The sequence below is a fragment of the Callithrix jacchus genome, chromosome 6 (genome assembly GCF_049354715.1).
Source record: "Callithrix jacchus isolate 240 chromosome 6, calJac240_pri, whole genome shotgun sequence".
Classification (NCBI taxonomy): Eukaryota; Metazoa; Chordata; class Mammalia; order Primates; family Cebidae; genus Callithrix; species Callithrix jacchus.
This window is the reverse complement of record NC_133507.1, coordinates 98,344,553-98,359,025: the sequence shown is the minus strand read 5'-3', so window position 1 is coordinate 98,359,025 and position 14,473 is coordinate 98,344,553. Positions and strand designations below refer to the sequence as shown.

The 14,473-nt window shown below is 35.2% G+C and overlaps 1 protein-coding gene across 1 annotated transcript in view; it reads left to right on the top strand.

Annotated features, from left to right (window-relative positions):
• The window catches only part of SLC35F5 (solute carrier family 35 member F5), a 43,176-nt gene extending 32,959 nt beyond the window's left edge, over positions 1 to 10,217 (top strand). Inside the window, exons 14-16 of the mRNA XM_002749509.7 lie at positions 3,688 to 3,842; positions 4,927 to 5,020; positions 7,575 to 10,217. Coding sequence (XP_002749555.1) covers positions 3,688 to 3,842; positions 4,927 to 5,002 — 231 coding nt within the window. The 3' untranslated portion in view covers positions 5,003 to 5,020; positions 7,575 to 10,217. The remainder of the gene's footprint in view (positions 1 to 3,687; positions 3,843 to 4,926; positions 5,021 to 7,574) is intronic.
• The last annotated feature ends 4,256 nt before the right edge of the window (positions 10,218 to 14,473 follow it).

Below are 14,473 nucleotides of genomic sequence, written 5' to 3'. Positions count from 1 at the left end.
TGTTCCAGATGTTCTTTGGTAAGTCACATTTCATCATAAAAGTATTTTAGTTTCTGCGATAAACGCCTATCACAGGTTCCTTAACACTGTGGTGATACTACTGAAGATACGAGCAGCACATGAATAAGGTTTGCAGTGCATGTTAGCCATCTCGTTCTGGACTCAGCAGAGTGGGTGTCCCATCCCTCTTCTCTGAAAGCCTAGTATGGATGTGGGGTTTCTCGTGATAAATATTGGCAATGCTAACACCACAGAAAAGAGAATCTGGGATGTTCTGCCAGCAGCCTAGAAGGGAAGAGTTTCTTCAGTGCTCCTAGGTGTAGCAGGAAGAACAGAGGTATGCTGTTGCTCAACACTGAATGATGATGGATCATAGCCATTTATCACACAGTTCAGTACTTCAACTACTAAGTTACAGAAGTATGTGTATGTGTTTTAGTCTAATATAATTTGAAGAGGGAAATACTTCAAGGCCCAAAGTTTTATAATGTGCACAAAAAATAATCAAATTTTTTTTTTTTTTTTTTTGCCAATCAGTTTGAGCTTATGAGGTTGCTCAGGTTAGCCTTGAACTGATGACCTCGCCTTCGTGAGTGCCATGACCTCCGGCGGGAGCCACTTTGGACCCCAAAATAATTTTAAAAGCTAGTTTTCTTTAGGTCTTTGTGCAGTTTTTAAGATAAAAGTGGCCTGGTATGGTGGCTCACACCTGTAATCCCAGTACTCTGGGAGGCCAAGGCAGGTGGATCACTTGAGGTCAGGAGTTCTAGACCAGCCTGGCCAACTTGGTGAAACCCCATCTGTACTAAAAAGACAAAAATTAGCTGGGTGTGGTGGCACACACCTGTATTCCCAGCTACTCAGGAGGCTGAAGCAGGAGAATCACTTGAACCTGGGAGGTGGAGATTGCAGTGAGCCCAGATCATGCCACTGCACTCCAACCCGGGTAACAGAATGAGACTCCATCTCAAAAAAAAAAAAAAAAAAAAGATTAAAGACATATATTCTCAGTGCTATATATCCTCTTTATTTATAAATTCTGTACTGACGTTTAACTTTGTTTTATGGTTCAGTAAATTCTTACTTATTTGTCATGGTTAAATAACTGAGATTCTCTCCTTACTTCAGAATTATCTTACATAACTTGCATTTTCAAAGAATGTGAATATTCTGTATAACACTAACATTACACATTATTACGTATCATTCTTTTATAGATTTCAATAATATCCAGGTCCTTCTATATGTTCAGGCCATAATCCTGAATATGAACCAAAATGGTTGTGAAACTGAGAAAGTGCTACTTGTTAGAGGATTTTGGTAGACTACTGTGTAAATCATCTTTATTGTACTAATATTTTAAAAACATAAGCTTTCATAGATTGGAAAAAATTGCAGGTTTAATGTTCAGGAATTTTTAAGAGAATTGTTACGAGGACCTAATTTTATTAAATGATTGGTCATTTAATAATTATCATTACAAATAATAATGGTTATAATTTGTTTAATAAAGTATTTTAAGATAAAGCCAAAACAAGGGGAAATGTATGTACATGCAATTAATTATAAAAACATAACCAAACTTTAACTGATTGCCCAGTTCTAGATATGAAGACAGTTAAGAAAAGATTTGCTTTTCTTGATTGTCTTCATATCTAGAACTGGGCAGTCAGTTAAATGAGTAGGCTGTACCTTTGGTGTTAGGATTGCGGTTAGGGAGATTCCATCTGGAAAAAGCAGCAGGATGTGCCTGGAACTATAACAGAAACATGATAAGAGAAATCTACTTTTATAGGGTTTTTAGATTCTATTAGCTAACTGTATTTATGTATAGCTTCTGAAATGTTAGCATTTATTAGCATTATTGTTCTTGAAACACATTGGTTATTTCAATTTATAATTATTTTATATAATAGGAAGCATCCCTGATCTTATTCCATTTTATATTCAGATATGTCTAGGAATTGGAAATTTTTTTTTTGTTTACATAGGTAATTTTCTTTGTTGTAATAAGTAGCTTCATTTCTTTTGTTGAAAATCTAATTAGAATTTTTTAATTATGAGACAACACACAAACAACATTGTTGAAAGTGAACTTGCCCACTAAAGTCTTCTAGGGCTTTATCTACCTCTATTGAGTTTGCTTTAATTCAGTTATGAAATAAGGTTTTTAGTTAAATATTTATGAAATCATTCCATCAACTATATCTACATTTTTAATTGCATTATTTATAACATATTAATATCTTTTCTGATCTTGGGTAATTTAAATGCGACATGGTTTTTCCTGATTATTAGAAATTCTGGCAAATATTCCAGGAATATGTTAAAATATATCGGTAATTTCATAACTAAATGAAGGCTTTTTAGTTTAATGACTGTTCTTTCCAGGGTGTTCTTAGGCTGACTCAGTCGCTGTATGTGAATACCGTACAAACAGGGCACGCATGTTAAAAATTGTCAGTTATTATTCTTGTGTTATACATTGGGAGTTCCGTCATAAAAGACATTATTCTTGCAAAATCCCTTTACTCTGACTAATGGTGCTATGAAATGGAATAGTATATGTTTTCCACCAGAGGGAGTCTTGCCTATGATTCCAGACCTTTTTTTCTTTTTAATTCTCAAAGAGGGCGAACACAGTTTTCCTTGCCTGTTTTACAGATAGACGTTACTATTTTCATCATTATTTTTAAAGCAAACCTCCTGTGTGTTGCACTTAAGTCTTAGTAGTTGATCATTGTGGGCTTCTTTGACAACTGTTTCTGATCCTTAGTTGAGTCTAGATGGTAAAAGTGAACTAGTGAAAGGGAAGAATGAGTTTTGTTTTTTTAACTTTATGGCATCTCATTATTTTTTATTTTCTTTTTATTTATTTATTTATTTGTTTTCCTTATTTTTTTTTCTTTTTGATTTTAACAACTCCATCCTACTTACTGATATTTTTTATTTTCTTGACAACCCTGATAAATGATGGGCTGGAGGATAGGACTTGTTGACATCAGAGGGCTCTTCACTGATGAGGCTTGTGTTGCTTGTCTTCTCTAGCTAACATTCCTTAGTGAAAATGTTCCTATGTTTTTTCTTCATTTACTTGGTAATTATTTTATTTTGAGCTTTTTTCATTTATTACTAGATAATCAAGCTAGTTTTGAGTGTTATAAATTTGCACTTAAGTGTCATAAATTTGTACTTCATTTGTTTTTGGTACTGACAAAAACTGTAGCATACACATTATAGCACAACTATAACTTTTTACAAAACTGTGCATTTTTGGAAGATGACTTCAGAAACTGAGGCAGAGGGAACCACTTGAGACTAGGCAGCAAATAGTGAAGAAGAAATGAGCAGCATGGTGTGCAAGACCAAAGTTTCATACTGTCTATCTATCTCCACTCTCAGTGTACTATGCCTAATAAATGGAAAGCATGCTTTCGTGGCTTTCCTTTAGCCTCTTTTCCAAGCAAGAACTATTGTTGTTGGTAATTTAGACAAGTGGAATTTTAAGTTGAAGTCTTGAATTCTTATTTCATAATAATACACTTAAGAATAATAAATTGTCAGTGATTAATTTTGTCTGTTGATGTTCTTATTCCTGCTGGTTTTCACAAATAGAAAACTTGCAATGAAGGGGAGAATTTGCCTTAATGATAATTGTGGGTTTGTTTTTTTCTCTTTTATTTTTAGGTGCAGTTTTCTTGGTTATTTTTTGCAGGAGCTATCCCTGTATTTTTTTCATTTTTTATTGTAACTCTCCTATGCCATTATAATAATTGGGATCCTGTGATGGTAGGAATCAGAAGAATATTTGCTTTTATATGCAGAAAACATCGAATTCAGAGGTAGGTTTAGACCCAATACAGATTTTTTTAAATAGTGTTTGCTAAATAAACTGAGAATCACATCATGCTGGCCTAGCTTTTAGAGATTTTGTGAGGAATTATTGAAAGATTATAACTTATGCAGATAAAAATAAAATAATTTGTTTAGATCTTTTGGGTAATAAGATAGTTTCTTTCTTTTTTTTTTTTTTTTGAGATGGAGTCTTGCTCTGTAGCCCAACCTGGAGTGCAATGGCATGATCTCGGCTCACTGCAACCTCTGCCTGCCTCCTGGGTTCAAGTGATTCTCCTGCCTCAGACTCCTGGCTAGCTGGGATTACAGGCATGTACCACTATGCCCAGCTACTTTTTATATTTTCAGTAGAGACAACGTTTCACTATATTGGCTAGGCTAGTCTTGAACTCCTGACCCCAAATGATCTGCCACCTGGTAACTACATTTTCAAAAGAAATGTTTTGATTCATAGGTAATACCAAAAAATTTACTGTTTTGCCATAACGAACTTAAATATGGAAAACTTGTATTGGTTTGAACATAATTCACAATAGAATATGGTAGTATTGTTTCAATTATTCTTTCAAATTTCTTTCTTTTTAAGAAAGAAAGCTTTTTACATTTTGCCATAAAAAGAACTTCGTACCAGTGACTATGGAGGTTGAGGTGGGAGGATTGCTTGGGCTAGGAGCTCAAGACCAACCTGGGCAACATATCAAGACCCTATCTCTAGAAAATAATAAAAAAAAAATTACCGAGACATGGTGGCATATACCTGTAGTCCCAAGCTACTTGGGAGGCTGAGGTAGGAGGATCACTTGAGCCCAGGAATTCAAAGCTGCAGTGAACTATTATAGTACCATTACACTTTAGCCTGGGTGGCAGAGTGAGACCCTATCTCTTATTTAAAAAACAAAAACCAAAAAACACTAACTTGGGACAAGTTCTTGGGAAATTGTATCCTAATCTTAGTTCTGCCACTGACTTGCATCCTGCCCATATCGCTTCAGCCAGTGGAATAAATAAGGTTTAAGGTTCCTTTTCAGCTCTAAAGCTTTTCTTAATTATTGCTTTTTTTTTTTTCTTAAGAGTTCCAGAAGACAGCGAACAGTGTGAGAGTCTCATTTCTATGCACAATGTTTCTCAGGAGGATGGAACTAGTTAGCTGTTGTCTGTAGCCCAGGTTTGTATGTGAGCTGGATTTAGTGTTGAGTAAGGTTCTTATTTCTGTAATGTTCCAACACAGGATTGATTTTCTATAATTAGTTTTTTGAGAGGCAATACAGTCTTAAAGGCTAAGGGGGCTAAAGTCTGGGCTCCAATTCCATCTTCTCCACATACTAGCTGTATGGCCCCATGCAAGGTTCTTAATCTCTTGATGCTTCGGTTTTCTTATTTGTGAAAAGGGATTACAATAGAACCTCCCTCATAACAGTGTTAAAAGAGTAAATACTTAGTTAATTTAAAGTATGTACAGTAGTGCCTGACTCAAATGATCAGAAAGTTTTAACTCTTATTTTTATTAATGCTAAGGATTATTTCATTTAATGATATGTTTTAGAAAAATATTTTTTCTCTGATGATAGAAGTAAGAAAAATGTATTCTGGTGTACAACTGGTTGGAAAATACTAGTCTTTATATGTGTGTTTTTTTTTTATAACTGGCACAGTGTATATTCTCATTCTCTGATGGTGCTTTGTCACTTAGCAATGCTTCTGGAATATTTTTCCATTTTTTACATTTTAAGAAATAGTGTCTTTTATATGTCTTAGATGATAGAGTAAATGACATTTAATATTTTGCTTGAATTAAATGCAACTACAGATTTTGCAGGTACAAAAGTGATTATTTATTTAGAATGCAAGATCACAATAAAATACTAGAATTCTGAAGATCCAGGTCCCTTTTTCTGAGACATCTTTAGGCAATTTATATTGAAATGTTTTTTAATTGCTACTGAGTTTTTCCTCCCTACCTAGAACATTGTACAACTCCTGTCAATTGTTAACACTTACACTGGCCTTGAAGATTAAGTTTCATTATCCTTATGGTAAACTTGCCTCTAACCTATGGCTAATTGTCCTGTTTTTCTGTTTTTCTTTAGTGGGCTGTTTTTAAACCTCGTTTGTACTGTTATGATGTTTATACCTGCACATGATTTTACCTCTAGTTCCCCAAGACTTCTTGTGCAAGGCAGCTACCCCTGCCCTTCCCTGCCCTGCCCATCCTGCTTTCATTCTCTTTCCACTCTGAGAAAATTAAACTCTTAGCTGATTCTTTCAGTATTTTCCTCCTTATCTCCCTGAGCATCATCCTTGTGACTTCTGTTTCATGTGTTTTCAGTTTTAGGCATCTTCAGTTGACTTTTCCACTAAGATCAATGAGGAAAGATTTTTTTTTTTCAAGTTTACTCCTCCTCTGCTCCCACCTCACATGCCTCCCGTCTCCCTATCAGTTCTGCATCCTCCTCATCAATTTTGGATAGATCTGTAGTCAGTGTTTATATTGTTGTCATTAAATAATTATTACTTATCTGAGCCATGTAGGATTCTGCTTGGTATTTCCCCTATCCAGAGATTCCCTGTTACTACTCTTTTTGGAGAATAAACCTTAAGTCTTCTCCTGGGATAGAGAAAACGCACTTGGCGAACTGTGAAAAGTAAGAGAGAGCATCTGAGACTGTCTGCTTTTTCTATAGATGTTGTGCCAGTCTTCTTGTTTTTAGTTGTTTCTTCACCCCTCTTTACAGAGATATCTGGTCCTATTTTTCCATTGCTAAGAGTTGGCTGTTATTTTCTCATCTCTCTACTTTTCTTTTTGTCCATGTGGTTTATTCTTTTTAAGAAAATAATTCCAGGCTGGGCGCAGTGGCTCATGCCTATAATCCTAGTATATTGGGAGTCTGAGGAGGGAGGATCACTTGAGCTCAAGAGTTTGAGACTAGCCTGGGCAACATAACAAGACCTTACTCGTATTAAAAAAATTTTTATCCCTTTATTGTCTTTTTTTTTTTAAGTGAAGTTTTAGAGTGTAAGTAGAACTAAATATGTGTTTATGTGCCATCTTTAAATTTAAAAAAACTGTAAACACAATTTAAGTCCTCACTTAACATCATCATTAGGTTCTTGTAAACTGTGACTTTAAGCAAAATGACAGCAAAACCATTTTTTTTTGCATCAACATTATAATGAAACATCATTGAACAAAACAATGTTATTCAGGAAACTAAAGTCAGTTTCCTAGAACCTATGGATGACATTAAGTGAGGACTTTGTATTCTTTGAAAGCTTTTTAATGCTGTAATTTAAGTATTATTTTTTTTTTGGTATGCTGTGCATTGTTCTCATACTCACACTTAAACCCAGCCATACCCACCAGCAAGGTTTCGGTATTTTTAGATGTGAGAGCTGGATAAAGGAGAAAGAGTGAAAACTAATGAAGATGGATTGCAATAGAGTAGAATAGACTGGGCAAGTGTCTTTGTCTCTGCAGGAGTAATGGTGTAATATACCAGGAGTAAAACTAACTTGTAATACACAATCTCTAGTATTGATGTCAGCTTTTGGCCTTGCTGTAGAAGTCACATTCATAAGTTCTTAATACTCCAAGTTTCAGTATCCAGGTATTAAGAATGTATACAGTGAAAATAGATATTTCAATTTTAAGATATAAACTATAGCAAACTAAAGCTATGAAGATTATAATCTAATCACACTTCTGTGGTTTTTGTTTTTAGCTTGAAATTGGAACATTATACAGCGAAGAGACAATCTCTGGCAAGTTTTTGTAGAAAAATGTTTCAGTGCCTAGTCTGAAAAATAACAGTTTCAGTTCTTTGAAACTCTAAACTATATTTTTCTCATATATGTTTTCTTCATTTTCATAATGAAGCACTTTGTTATGTAGGTGTGTACATATCACTACAATTATAGGAAGTTCCAGTCTACAGTCCATCCAAAGGACCAACCTGCCTTACACATCTCAAGGAATTCAGCTGTTGAAATCATTTGAACTAATCAAGGAATAAATCCTAATGTTCTGGGACTTTATTTTCACATATTTGTTAAATGCTGGACTATATTATGAAAATGTTTTCAAGAAATCATTTAAGTGTTCATAGATCAGTGTTTCTGACAGGTAAAAGGCTAAAATAAGCTACCTGTAATAAGTATGGATTATATTTTTGAGTTTTGTAGAATATTGCAAATGAACGGCACAAAAAATGTTTAATTTATGCAACAAGCATGTTTGTGCAAATTTTGTGGGATTTTAAAAAGAATAAATATTTGAGAAAATATCTGCTTCACTTACACTACATTTACTGTATTATTCTTTTATAGCATTAGGTGCCTTGTATTTTAAATCTGTGACAAACCATGGCAAATTTTTAAGGGGGAAGTATTATTATAAAATGAAGAATTATGTATTTCTAAAGGCTATATTGCTGTAAACTTAATTGATAAAGCTCTGTTTAATTTAGAGTTTTGAAGAAATATTCTCTCTTTAAGAAATTTTCATAACGGAATGATTTAAATTGTAGTGACAAAGAGTATTATTAAAATACAATTTTTATGTGTATTATAGATGTATCAAGTGATTTATAATTTTTTCACATATAAATGTGCCAGATTACTCTAGAACTAGATGCCTCTTCTTTAAATACTTTTAGTTTTCCTGAATAAATTTGTAATGGTTGAAGTACCATGGAAGAAAGGTGAGAAGGAATTCTGTTTTTAAAATCATATCTGACCTTTTCCTCTACTGAGATTAAATTAAATGTAAAATACTCCTAATTGCAGTTCTTAAACTTAGGCCTTATATGTACTTGCTGTGCGACTGCTTCTGGACTCTCTTCACCATAGACGTCAGTAAAGGTATGTCCCAGGATTCACAGGCTTTTGATTAATCAATGTTCTTTTCAAGTTTTGTGTGAATAGTTTAGTTCTCTTCCAAATTTGTGTGAATTTTAGTTCTCTTCCAAATTTGTGTGAATAGTTTAGTTCTCTTCCAATTCACATTCCTCAAATTGCTTTGGTGTTACCACGAGTCTAAAATGAAGTTTAGCCTTCCTTCTGCTTCATTCTGAGAACTTCTATATTATATTAACTTTAAAAATTGCTTATGATTTTAAATTTAAAATACAAACAACTCTCTCTCTTTTTTTAATCATCCAGCCCAAAATGGCAAAAACAGCTCTTTTCTCATTTGGCACCACCACCAATAACGCAAGTTAAAAATAATGTTGATTTTATTATACTTTAGACCTGTTTAGCTCAACAGGGTGAAGACATGTAAAGAATGTGGACTTCTAAGAAATTTTCTTTTAAAAAGAGCTTAATGAAATAACATTTTAATTACTCAAGGACTACTTTTGGTTGAAGTTTATTATCTAGATACCTTTACTTTTTGTTTTTGCTATTTGACAGTTCACAAAGGCCTTCATCAATTTACAGGGTAAAATAGTTGAAGTAGTGGAGGTGAAACTGAAATTTAAAATTATTCTGTAAATATGTTAGGGAAAGAGGCTGAGCTTAGAATCTTTTGGTTGTTCATGTGCTCTGTACTCATATCATCACACAGATCATGTGTTGTCACTCAGGATTCTGGAAGTACTAAGGCGTAGTTCACATGCTGGAGAGATCTTCAGCCAGTCTTCTTCCAGTACACTGCTGCTTTTCTGTTTCTTAAATCAAGGAACCACTTCTTTAGAAAGAAGTACCACCATTCAGTTGGTTAACTGAAAGTATGAATCACTGCTGCTTTGCTTGCCCACCTGTTATCTTTTTCTCACAGGTTTTATTTTTCTGAATGTTGTATTTGAATACTGTAGTCATGGTGAGTGAGCAGTTGAAAACTTCCTTTCTGCACTTTCATAGTTAAGGGTTAATCTTCTCAAGAAATAAAGTTGTGCCGGGTTGCTTCAATTCTGTGGTTCACCTAGAAACTTGGTAACAAGGCCCTTAGATTACAACCACATTTCGGGTGTTTGGAAATGCCGAGAAGGGGTTACATTCAGGTAACTGCTGACGTCCTTCCTCTCTATGAGAACCATGTTGGCCTGTAATTATATTTTTCTGAATCTAAAAACGAGTAGAAATTTCTGATATCTTTTCAGTCTCCTAATTTTCTTTCCATTCATAACTTAAAATCTTATTATTGTATAATGTTTCAAATTATGACCTTGATTGAAGGAAGTCTGTTTTGTCAGAAAGACTTTCTGTCAGGTGAACACCAGAATCTTAACTACAACGAAGGTGAAAAATGAGGCAGCCTTAAAAGTGAATGCTTTTGGAATGAATGCTTTTTTAGAAAAGCTATTAGGTTTATGTAATGCACCCATACTTACTCCTTTAAATAAATTTTAATTTTAAAAAATTGAGATATTGGCTTCTCTCAGCCTGATTTAATTAATCTCTACATTAAGCTGATTTTCCCCCTGGCAGCTGACAAATAAGTTCATTGTTCTTGTAGAAGTGAGCTCACAAGGTTAAATGTGAATGTTCTGAAAGGTACACAGCCTTGTTTCAGAAGAATTCTAATGCCCACTTTAAAATCCATCATGTGGAGCCAATTTGGGGTTGTGAGGTGTGACTGCTCTGGAAGCCAAAGTTTTTCATAAGGCACTGGTAATATCCGTAGCACTAATCCTCAGTGTGCTGGAAATAAAATGTCTTTAAAGAAGGATAAAGGAGGAATTAATTAGAAAGGATTTTTTCCACATATTAGCAAATGAATGAAATGTTATTTTCATATTAAGTAATTATAGTTATGATCTTGCTTCATTTCTCCCTACTCTCCTTTTGAAATATTCTTTAATACTGATTTATTAATATTACTAATATTAATATTTTAGGAGGAATTAACAGAAATAATTACCTGTAACATCTGTAGAGACGCTTACATAGTGTGTTTTTATAATTGTGAAGTGGCATTAGTGAGATGCTCAGTTTAAAGAATTTGAAGTTTGAGTTCTATTTTAAGTCTGTCATGACCCCAAAATCCCATTTAGATAAATTGAGGTTGATTTTTCACGTAGATTTGCAATTTCTAGACACCACATTTTTTTACAGTAACAGCCTCATTTGCCTGTGTAATAATAATACAGTATTTCATAGGTACATTGTATGTGCATAGGAAATTTTTCTTTAAATCTTAAGATCCTTTAATAAACTGGGGACATTTTAATATTTTAATGTTACTACATTTAAAAAATAGTGTTTTCCTACAGAATTTTCTGTACTCAGTATATGTTAACTATGAGAATGTCAAACAATGAAATCATTGAAATATATTTAAAGAAAAATTACCAACCGAAAGTAATGAGTACTTTCTATGTGCATATTTACTAGAATGTTCATGTGAAATGGCCACATCTCCTATAAGAGCATTTTTGAATTTGTGCTGGCACAAACATGATTTTTGTTTTTGAGCTGGGGTTTTGCTGGAGAAGCACCTAGATGAAGACACCATTTCATTCATGATATTTTAAAACTGGGAAAGTAAAGCTTCTAAATCGAAACTCTTAACATGTCTTCATGAAACTCTTAGTTTTTAATTTTGCATGAGATGCCTTTCTTAAGAGCTACTTTTATTAACTTTCACTTAGATCCTTATGTGCTAGGCATTCAGTATTTCTCTACTTGATTTTCCTATACCTAGTTTTGATTGCAGCAAGTATTTAATATTAAAGTCAGTCCTGTGAGAGTGTCCATTAATTTCAGTGGGTCTTTGCAAGGCAGACAGAAGATTTCTTTCAAAGAGTCTTATTTTTGACACCAGGTGAATTTTTTTTTTTGAGATGGAGTCTCATTCTGTCACCCAGGCTGGAGTGCAGTGGTAGGATCTTGACTCACTGCAACCTCCCAAGCTCAAGCCATTCTCCCATCTCAGTCTCCTGAGTAGCTGGGACTACTGGTATGTGCCGCCATGCCTGACTAGTTTTTTGTATTTTTGGTAGTGTTGGGGTCTTGCTATATTGCTTAATTTTTGTATTTTTAGTGAAGACAAGGTTTCATCATGTTGGCCACTTGAACTCCTGAGCTCCAGTGATCCACCAGCCATGGCCTCCCAAAGTGCTAGGATTATGGGTATGAGCCACTGTGCCTGACCAAAACCAATTCTTCAGATTGTTTTTGCCAGCATTTGCTTACTTGGAATAGTTTTCACATTTATTTTTCTTATAAATCCCCTTGTTGATCAGACCATGTAACCTCCAAAGCAAAATTTCATTGAAGTATCCATTAAAATAAAGTATCCCTTAAACGAAAGTACAATACACTAGTGTAGTGTTAAGTTATATATATTTTAATATGCATACTACCAAGTAAAGTTTCAGAGACAACATGTTGTAGAGCAGTGGCTCTCAAACAGCATCAGCATCACCTGAAGGCCTTGTTGTATACACATTGTTGGCAGAGAGGGAAAAACACAGTGGATCATGCCTGTAATTCCAGTACTTTGGGAGACCGAGGCAGGAGGATCACTTGAACCCAGGAGTTCAAGACCATGTTGGGCAACACAGCAAGACCCCTGTCTATTAGAAACAAAACAAAACCTTGATTGCTGAGCACCACCCTAGAGTTTCTGATTCAGTAGGCCTGGGGATCGGGGGGCAGGGGGGTGGGCCTGGGAATTTGCCTTTCTAACAAGTGACCATGTAATGCCCCGGCTGCTGGTCCCAGGACCATACTTTGCAAATTATTACTCTGAGAAGAACACTAACTTTTACGTTGGATTCCTTCTGTTCCTCATTAGTGCATTTATTTGGGGGAAATTATTCAATAATGATAGATCCACATTTACTTAGCTATGAAGTGGAGGTTAATGCAACCTGCCTGGGACTGTGAGAAAAGAGAAACTATAACTGAAACACCCAACCCAGCATGCCTGGGTGCTTGAAAAATGCTGACTCTCATGGTCAGTCCTCCCCTCACTCTTCTCAGCTATAAAATGAGGAGTGAAATTCAGTATGCTTTAAGATTCCTCTCAGGTGTAAAATGCTGTGATTCTGAAAGTTTTATAGTTCAAGAGACAATGCCTGGTCTTGAATTCCTGACCTCAAACACCTATGTGTACTTAGTGCTTTATAAAGAGTGGTAATAACAGTGATACCACATAGACCATAGTTTTATTTTTGCTTTTGTTGGGGATTAGCATGTTGACTCCTTAAAAGTTTTCAGATTTATAAAGTAGCATTTAAGAAGTTGTATTACATTTGTGTGCAATTTGAATCCATGGCAGTTTTATGGAGGCCAAGTATGTCAAATGAATAGGCTAATTTCCCTGAGCTGTTGGCCTTATTAGTTTCTACTAAGTTGCTCCCTGGTTACCGAATTCATGTTCAAAATATGTAGTTTTCATCACCTGCTTGATTTTCAGACAGCATCAAATTAGCTGCAAAATAAATCCAAGTTAAAATTGTGAGCATATGATTAATTTAATATAGCACATAATTATTCAGTATTTTATTTTTTAAGACAGAGTCTCGCGTCATCTCCCAGGAGTACAGTGGTCTGATCTCGGCTCGCTGCAACCTCCGCCTCCCAGGTTCAAGTCATTCTCCTGCCTCAGCCTCCTGAGTAGCTGGGATTACAGGCATGCACAACCACACACCCAGCTAATTTTTTATATTTATAGTAGAGATGGGGTTTCATCATGTTGGCCCAGCTGATCTTAAACCACTTCAGCCTCCCAAAATGCTGGGATTGTAGGTGTGAGCCACTGTGCCTGGCTGTCCAGTATTTTATTTAAAAGTTGTCACTAGGTTGTTCACTATTGTGAATTTATAGTATTATAAGTTGGGGATGCTAAAAGCACCAGGCTAAAATACTACTAGGTTTTCTCATCTTTTAATTCCATTTTGTTAGAAAAAATAATCACAACCAGGGTTCTTTTGCCTTTCCCAGCCATCTAGACTGCTCTACTGTAATGTCGGAAAGATTGTATACAATAAAAAGTGTAGCCAGTTGATTGGGATTTGGAAAAATTGAATCAAACATTTGCATTTATTCAGAATGGTCTTAAACTGTTGACTGTGGGGTGCCCACAGGATGAACACTGGTGGTGTGGGTGGGAGGACTTTCCTTGGGTACTGCAATTGCATTTGAAAGATATATTTTCCAAAACCTGAGCAGAGAGAGGCTAGGAGGAATGGAGACAGGACATTGAAAATGCTAATTCCCTTACTAGTAGAACATGGAATCTCTGATAATGATTTAAAAAAAATAAATGCCAGGATACATTGTAGTATAAAGATACACCTAATATAATTTAAAGTGAGTATTTATATTCAGGCCAGGCATGGTGATTCACACCTGTAATCCCAGCAGTTTGGGAGTCCGAGGCGAGTGGGTCACCTGAGATCAGGAGTTCAAAACCAGTCTGACCAACATGGCGAAACCCCATTTCTACTAAAAATACAAAAAAAATTAGCCAGGTGTGGTGGTGCACACCTGTAGTCCCAGCTACTTGGGAGGTTGAGGCAGGAGAATCGCTTGAACCCAGGAGACAGACACTGCAGTGAGCTGAGATCGCGCCACTGCACTCCATCTTGGGCAACAGAGTGAGTGAGACCCTGTCTCAAAAAATTAAAAAATTAAAAAGTGAGTCTTCATATTCAAATTAGCATATGAGGTT